Here is a 9,040-nt window from a genome sequence, read left to right on the forward strand (position 1 = left end):
TTGCCTCCTTCACTTCCTACTCCCCTACCAGCCCCCCCAAGGCTGCCCTATCCTCTTCACCCAACCTTGGGTACTCCAAACCGCCCAGGTACTCCCTCCCCGAACAGGCGCCGGAATGTGGCAACTAGGGGCTTTTCACAGTAACTTCACTGAAGCCTACTTGTGACAATAAATGATTATTATTATTACTATCTCTCGCTCATGTCCCGGTGGCTCCGACCTCTATAACGTCTTATAGAACTCTTGGAATACTTTATTAATCTGCTGTGGGGCCACCACCACGCTGGGTGACTGTCTGTGCGGAGTCTGCACAGTTCTCCCCGTGTGTGCGTGGGTTTCCTCCGGGTGCTACGGTTTCCTCCCACAGTCCAAAGATGTGCAGGTTAGGTGGATTGGCCACGATAAATTGTCTTTAATGACCAAAAAGGTTGGGAGGGGTTGTTGGGTTACAGGGATGGGATGGAGGTGAGGGCTTGGGTGGATCGGTGCAGACTCTATGGCCTCCTTCTGCACTGTATGTTCTATGTTCCCCACCTTATCCCGCACCAGAACTATCTCCTGCGCTGCCGCCACCCTCCACAGCTGGCTGTCAACATACGCCCCACCTTCTTCCTGTGCCCTTCTCCCTTCTCAACTGACGCACCTTTTCCCTGTGGACAGCTGGTCAAACTTCGCCTGAAGCTCATACCTCCTGGCCAAAAGGGCCTGGGTCCCCCCCCCCCGCCCCCGTACTTCCCATCCACCTCCAGAATCTCCTCGTCTCAATTTTTATTGCTCCTCTCTTTCTTCCTTGGCCTTGAACAAAATCCCCTCCCCGCTCAAAGGACTGACTACGAAACTTCTCCCGTGCAATTAAATCCCACACATTCCTCCATAACCCGTTGGTATCAAAATCCGTGAAGGCGCCCAGGACCGTCCTCGCAAACTCCGTCGTCCCAATTGGGGCTATATACGCTCGCCAGTGCCACCAACTGCCCCTCTAATGCCCCCATCACAATCCACGTACCTACTCCCCTGATCAGCCACCACCTTCTCCATCTGAAACTTCACATTTGCCCACCAATACCGCTACCTCCCGAGCTCTGCTTTCGAACCCCGAGTGGAAGATCTGGCTCACCCAACCCTTCCTAAGGTTCATCTGATCCTTCACCCTCCGAAGGATCTCATGCTCCATCACCACATTAGCCTTTAGGCTCTTTAAATGTGTAAAGACTCTCAACCTGTACCCATCAACTACCTGTCCCCATCGACCAACCCAAAAAACAAACCCCCAAATATTCCCCCCACAAATACAAAATGAATACACATCCTGAAACGAGAGATAAGGCATTTCACCCCCCTCTCTTCAGTCCGAAGCCAAACCCCAGTCCCGTCTCATTTCAACCCCAGCCCTTCGGCCTCAACAAACTCCTCCGTCGCCGCCACCACCTCGAAGTAGAAGTCCCTCGAATTGTAGGTCACCCTCAACTTCGTCGGGTAGACCACGCCGAACCGCACACCGTTACTGAAGGGTGCCGCCTTCACCCGACTGAAGGTCACCCGCCTTCTCGCCAGCTCCACCATTAGATTCTGTTATTTATGAATACCAACTCCCTCCCTCCCTCTCTCCATTCTCACGCATCCTCTGATATGGAGTCCTGAGCATTTTGGAAATTCCTCTGTGGCCTTGTGTCAATGAAAATGCATGCTGTATCTGAGTGTGATTGGGGAGCCCCTACCTCTGTTGGACTTCCAAGAATTTGAGGAGACTGGTCCTGGTTTCCATTACTTTGCATCCAGCGGAGTGCGAACCGTTCTGTACGTTGCTGTATAGGAATCTGTTGGCAGTTTTGCCGGCGATCTCTGCAGCACACCAAATCCTTTTATTTTAATTGTTGGACAATTGGGCCAAGCAAGCTTTTCCACAAATGCGGAGTCCTCCTGGAGAAAATGGACATGAGAAGATGCATGAGGTCTCCTGCAGTTTGATACCTGTCTGCAGATTGCGGTGGTGATGCTGTTTCGTGGCATGTGCTGGGAAGGATGTTTTCAGTGGCTTGCTTGTATGTGGCGTTTTGTTTGGCTCCCTTGGTTCCCTGCCTTTGATCAGACTGCGTAGTGACTGGTTCTAGATCTGATCTTTGGCACTTGAAGCTTCTCCAGCCTGGCATTGAGCAGAATTTTAGTTTTTGTGGTGGCCATCAATCTTTCCATTATTTGTAATTCTCCAATTTTTATGTTTCTCCAATTTTTATGTTTTGCAAATTGTTTTTCAACTAGGGTTGAAGTGTTGCTGATATCCCATCCTTTATAAATGAATATATAACACACCTTAGAGTATAATGGACTGTTAAACTTGGCAGATCTGGTTAATGAATGTCCTCTAACGAATGAAACATGCCATCCACTCCTGGATGGCTTCAGTCCCCACACTCTTTAACGTTGTTGACTATTGTGTAGCCCTCCTGTAGTGGCCTAACCAGCTACTACCATGGACAGCCTAGACAATGACTCAGCCCCCACTTTCTCAGAGCAGCCAGGCACTGGCAATAAGTGGCAGTGATGCCCACATCTTGAACTTTTTAAGTAGCTTAGTTTATAACGTGACAACATCCCTTTATTCTGTTTTGACTTGGAGATATGTTAGAATGGTAATAGAAACGGACAGAAGCCTTTCAGTGCCTTCAGCCTGTTCTGACTCCATCTACCCACCTGGCCTCCTTGGTAATCCCCTTGCCGTATGTAAATCTTATCTTTCTTCTGTTTTGCCTCGATAGCTTGTTTTGGGGAGCAAGTTTGGTGGGGAGGGGGAGACGCCCTTTTGTATCAATTTTAGAGTTCTGCCCCCTTCTGGACTGCCGACGAGGCTCTGCCTGGTCCTGTCCTTTATTTAAAATGCATTTTATTACAAACGTGTATGAAAACAGTTTACAGGGAATAAATACCCCGGAAACATTCTCAACAATCAACAATACAGTCTGTACAGATTTTTCCCCTTTTTCACCCCCCCCCCCCCCCTCCCCAGTGACGATCAGCCCCTCAAACAAAGTCACAAACATCCCCCACCTTTCTCAAACCCCCCTGAAGAGCCCCATAACTCATACTTTACCTTCTCTAATTGCAGGAAGTCGTACAGGTCGCCCAACCAAGCCGCTACCCTCAGTGGCGATGCCAACCGCCACTCCAGTAAAATTTGCCGCCGTGCAATCAGAGAGGCGAAGGCCACGACATTGGCCTTCCTCCTCTCCCTGAGCTCCGGCTACTCTGAAACCCCAAATATCGCCACCAGAGGGTTCGGGTCCAGATCCTCCACCTCCTCCACTACCCCGGCTAAGACCGCGAACACCCCCGCCTAGAGTCTTCCCAATTTTTCGCAACCCCCAAAACATGTGCGTGTGGTTCGCTGGTCCCCGCCCACATCTCTCACACTCATCTGCTACCCCCTGAAAGAACCCATTCAATCTTGCCTGAGTCATAGACATAGAATTTACAGTGCAGAAGGAGGCCATTCGGCCCATTGAGACTGCACTGGCTCTTGGAAAGAGCACCCTACCCAAGGTCAACACCTCCACCCGATCCCGATAATCCAGTAACCCCACCCAACACTAAGGGCAATTTATTATGGCCAATCCACCTAACCTGCACATCTGTGGACTGTGGGAGGAAACCGGAGCACCCGGAGGAAACCCACGCACACACAGGGAGGATGCGCAGACTCTGCACAGATAGTGACCCAAGCCGGAATCGAACCTGGGACCCTGGAGCTGTGAAGCAATTGTGCTATCCACAATGCTACCGCACATATGCACCCTGTGCACTACCTTAAACTGTATCAGGCTCATCCTTGCACAAGAGGAGGCCCCGTTTACCCTACGCGGAGCCTCACTCCATACTCCCCAATTGACCTCCACACCCAACTCCGCTTCCCATTTCTCCTTGATCTTGGCTTCCCTGTTCCCCCAGCCACTTGTATATATCCCCAATCTTTCCCTCCCCTTCTACATCCAGAAGCAGCAGTCGCTCCAGCAGGGTGTATCCCGACAAACCAGGGAACCTCCTCCAGACCTTTCGCGCAAAGTTCCTAACCTGCAGATACCTGAACTCACTCCCCCTCTCCCTTAACTCCTCCAGACAGGCGAACGCCTCCTCAAAATACAGATCCCGCACCTTGTTGCCTAGTCCGGAGTGTCTAGTGGACTCCCAACGAGGCTCTGCCTGGTCCTGTCCTTGAGTGTCTCGAGGGAAATAATTGCCAGCCGAGGTGTCCTGGATTTTCAAAAATGTAAAATGGGAAACTTTATGGGGTTGTTGCTAAGGAGACGTTGGATGACCGGGGACCACCCAATGTGTTTTTATCTCATCCCAGAACAAGCGTTGGTACAGCAAAGTAATGCGGGAGCAATTGCGGGCGGAGTGATTGGAGGGATCTTGGCGCTGTTGCTTATCGTCTGCCTGGTCGTATACTTTCTACATAAGCGGCGGAGTGGAGATGGCGGCTCCTATGACACCAAGAGACGGGTCTTCGGGACAGGCAACGGTGCCCCCCAACCTGACTACACCTACCGGCCAGACACTGACTCGGAAAAGGGCCCCAGTGCCACCGTGACGGCCAGCACCACAGTGGAGGGCAACCACATCGGGGAGGGCGAAAACCTGCTGATGAGCGAATCCCCTGATTATGAAAATTATAAGAACAGGGAGGAGGATGAGGAAGACGAGGGGCGGGAGCCTGGACTCACAAGAGGCCCCACCATCTCCCTCCCAGGCCACCCCAGGGACGAAATGCAAATGGAGGATGACATGGAATCCCAACGCGACGGCTCCATCATTTCCAAGAAAGCAGTCTACGTCTGAATCCTGAAGGTCACATCACCCCCCCCCCCCCCCCCCCCCCCCCCAACGACTTCCTCATGCATCTGCGCCATCCTCCTTTTGTGTAATTTATCCCTCCCAATAAACTGAAGTCGAAGAGGAGGATGTCGTCAGGAAGTCAGTAAACTGTGATGTGTATGTGTGTGAATAAAATGGCAGCCATGGATGAGGGAAGGAGGTCAACATTTGGACTATTGACAAAATAGAGGGGGGGGGGGGGGGGGGGCCTACTGGGTGAGGAGAAGGGGCCAATGTCTGAACTATCTGTTCTTTGCCAAAATGATGGTGGGTAAAGGGCGGGGCGGGGGGGGGGTGGGTGGGGGTGTCACCATCTGGACTGACCAACTTGTGTGCTCCATTTAGGCCCTTGCCCAGCTTGGCTATGGGTTGCCAAGTTTTCTTTAAGTATGTTCCTAGAATCTTTAGTCACCTGATCAAAGTAGCCCCCCCCCCCCCCCCAAATCTCACCAGCCTTCCTGCCATTGGTGGCCCAGCACGTGAATCATCGTGAAGCCCAATTGGATAACCAACTGGTTCTTTTATATCTAATTGAACAATTATGGTCTTGCCATTCAAACAGATTGTTACTGCTCGATTCCAACCCTGATATATTTTTGTGTTAATGTTGAGAGGAAATGGAAGGGTTGCAGGACTCCTTCCTCTCCTTCTATGACCCCACACCTCCCATTGGTTTTCTTAATGCCTCTTTATGATTTATCCTCACCAGCGATGGTAACAGTGGACTGAAGACTCCAGGTGGGTATTCCAGGAGACCCAGCAACTTTAGTTGCTAGCCAGTTGCATGCTGAAGGCCCCGTTTCATATGACCAGATCTTGTAAATCCTGTATGTTTTACGTCCCACTTTGGCGAGGGGGGAATGTTTTAGAGAGGGGGAGATGTGTGGATCCATCTGTCTCCTGCCCACGAAAGAGGTACCAGACTTGTCACAAAGCGATGGCCTCTTCTTTCTTTATAAAAGTGAGTTGGGGGTGGAGGGGGGGGACAGAAACTAAAGTCTGAAGAGCAATTGATCTGTCTCTGGTTGACACACTCATCACATGAGGCATTGAGCAGAATGTGAGAAAGCAGTCTGATAAACACTCTGGGATTCAACTGTGGCTGACTAATGTGCTCAATTTGCTTCGGGAGCTATATCAAGAAGCGCTGTAGATTGTCTTGTGATGGTAACTACTGAAAGGGCTTATTGGAACGGATGCAAACTGAACATAAACTGGTGTCTATGGTTTGGTAGACACTTTGGTTCCAAGCCCAACTTGCTTTTAAAGTTTTTTTTTTAAAGTGTATATTAAATGTTTTTGTCAATATAAAAGCCCTGACTTCATTTGTTTCTGTTTCGTGTTCAGAGATTCATTCTTTTGCACGACCCCGTTTTATTCATAGTCCCAAGGCATCAGTTTAAGATTGTATTCCTCCTTTCTCTGCCCACTTAATGTAGCAAAATAACCCAAGGTGCTTCAAGGGAGCGATTACTAATTTGATCCCAAGCCTCATAATGCGAGATTATAGACAGGTGACTAAAAACAGGGCCATCAGATATGGGTTTGAAGGTAAACAAGAGAGGTGATGAGGGTAGGCAGGGAATTCCAGAGTTTAGGGCTCGGGGAGCTGAAGACACGGCGACTAATGATGAAGCGATGGAAATAGAGGGCTGTACAAGAGGCCGGAATTGGAAGAAGCAGAGGTCTTGGAGGCTTAGAGGGGCTGGAGGAGTTTACGGGGATAGGGAGGGTTGTATTGGGCTGCAGGAGATTACAGAGATGGGGAGGGCTGTATGGGACTGGAGGAAGATAGGGAGGTTTGTAGGGGCTGGAGGAGGTTACAGAGATTGGGAGGGTTGTAGGGGCTGGAGGAGGTTACAGAGATGGGGAGGATTGTAGGGGCTGGAGGAGGTTACAGAGATAACCTCCACAATACCACAGTGGTTAATGTTGTGTCATGCTGCTTCGGATAACACAGGCTGTTACTTGATGCAGTCTTAACTATTTTTTTTATTTTTAAAATAAATTTAGAGTACCCAATTCATTTTTTCCAATTAAGGGGCAATTTAGAGTGGCCAATCCACCTAGCATGCACATCTTTGGGTTGTGGGGGTGAAACCCACGCAAACACGGGGAGAATGTGCAAACTCCACACGGACAGTGACCCAGAGCAGGGATCGAACCTGAGACCTCGTCGCCGTGAGGTGGCAGGGCTAACCCCTGCGCCACCGTGCTGCCCTCAGTCTTAACTAAGGATGCTCCAGACTCTGAAATGAGTTCAACGTGTTTATTGAACTATTAACACAGTTCTCAAATGAGTTTGACTCTCTGCTAATCTAACTGTAGTAACTCAGTCTAACTGTACCAGCTTGCTCTAAGCCACGTGCTGGGGTGTGATGCTGCTGATCAACCCTGTCTAACTCTCTAGATGTCTGTCTGTGGAAAGAGGCAGGGTGTGAGTGCCTCATCCCTTTTATAGGGCGCTATTCCCCCCCCCCCCCCCCAACGCAGTGTGGGAGAATTGCCAGGGCGCCGCGCGAACCGCGCCACGCCGCCCCGACCCCCGCACGCGATTTCCCCCCCCCCCCCGGAAACCAGCGGCGCACGATTCGCACCGAGCCGCTCGGAGAACCGGCAAGCGGCGATTCTCCGGCCGGATGGGCCGAGCAGCTGCTACGATACGAAAGGCTCCCGCCGGCGCCATCCACCTCTGTTCGCTGCCAGCGGGAACTCTGCGGGGGGGAGATGGGGCGGCCTGTGGGGAGGGGTGCTCCTTCACCAGGGTGGCCTCCGATGGGGTCTGGCCTGCGATCGGGGCCCACCGATCGGCGGGCTGGCCTCTTTCTCCACCCCGCCCCTCGGGCCGACCTCCTTCCGCGCGCGGACCCAGAACACCGGCTCCATGTTGGTGAGGGGCCTGTGCGTGTAAGACGTTCCCCGCGCATGCGCAGGATTGGGCTGCCCCAACTGCGCATGCGCGGGTTGGTGCGGCGCCCATTTGGCGCCGCATAAGGACGCTGGAGCGGCGTGAACCGTTCCAGCGCCGTGCTGGCCCCCAATAGGTTGTGTCCGGGCTCTGTTTGCGCCGTCGTGAAACGCGACGGCGTTCTCGGCGGCGTGAACACTTGGCCTCAATATCGGAGAATCGCCCCCATACTGTTTATGTCATGCCCCCTTGTGGTGATGCCCCTCTTGAGTGCCTTGACTGCTCATTGGTTGTGTCCTATTCTGAGTGTTCATTGGTTGAATGTTTGCATATCATGGCAGTTAGCACTGTTGCGTCACAGCTCAAGGGTCCCAGGTTCGATTCCCGGCTTGGGTCACAGTCTGTGCGGAGTTTGCACGTTCTCCCGATGTCTGCGTGGGTTTCCTCCGGGAGCTCCGGTTTCCCCCCACAAGTCCCGGAAGACGTGCTGTTAGGTGAACTGGACATTCTGAATTCTCCCTCCGTGTACCCGTACAGGCGCCGGAATGTGGCGACTCGGGGCTTTTCACAGTAACTTCATTGCAGTGTTAATGTAAGCCTACTTGTGGCAATAAAGAATATTATTAGAGAGGGTTGTATAGGGTTGGGCGAGGTTACAGAGTTGAGGATGGTTGTCAGGGCTGGAGGCAGTGTTGTATGAGAATTCTAACCATCTGGATGCGAGGAGGCTGACGCCCTGTCCCTGGCCAGTTTGCACATCCTACAGCTGTCAGCAAGTCCTCGGGGTCAGTGGGCTCTGGGGTATATTTCTGTGGTGTGTGCGTGTTGCTGAGCCTATTACAAGGCTGGTCCGGCCAGTCAAATCATGCCCCCTCAACAGCAGTCGGTCTCCTTCAGATGAAATTGGGAATAATTTTGCAACTTGCTACGTGTGCGGTTCCAATATGGTGAACTGTGTGTCTGATAAGAAAATATTAAAAAATTGAGTAACAGACTCTCATCATCGGACATATGTGGTGCGATTCTCCGATCGCGGGACAGAGCGGTCCACGCCGTTGTGAACGCCGTCGCGTTTCATGACAGTGCGAAACGGGTGTGGGCGCTAGCGATTCTGTCACAGGGGGCCAGCACGGCGCTAGAGCGGTTCACGCTGCTCCAGCCTCACTTCCTGGCGCGCACTTGAGGACGGCGCGAGCCCCCGCATGCATAGCGGCGGCGCGCCAACCCCCGCATGCGCGTTTGGTTTGCGGAACACACCGGCCC

The 9,040-nt window shown here is 52.1% G+C and overlaps 1 protein-coding gene across 2 annotated transcripts in view; it reads left to right on the forward strand.

Annotated features, from left to right (window-relative positions):
- The window catches only part of LOC140386560 (nectin-2-like), a 128,403-nt gene that overhangs the window by 43,631 nt on the left and 75,732 nt on the right, over window positions 1–9,040 (forward strand). Inside the window, exon 6 of one of the 2 annotated variants that reach the window (XM_072468982.1) lies at window positions 4,346–6,182. The exons of the other annotated variant lie outside the window; for it this stretch is intronic. Within the exon in view, the coding sequence (XP_072325083.1) occupies window positions 4,346–4,833 (488 nt within the window). The 3' untranslated portion in view covers window positions 4,834–6,182. Of the gene's footprint in view, window positions 1–4,345; window positions 6,183–9,040 lie in introns of those variants that run through there. 2 annotated transcript variants of the gene reach the window in all.

This window comes from Scyliorhinus torazame, chromosome 12 (assembly GCF_047496885.1).
Source record: "Scyliorhinus torazame isolate Kashiwa2021f chromosome 12, sScyTor2.1, whole genome shotgun sequence".
In the NCBI taxonomy this organism is placed as follows: Eukaryota; Metazoa; Chordata; class Chondrichthyes; order Carcharhiniformes; family Scyliorhinidae; genus Scyliorhinus; species Scyliorhinus torazame.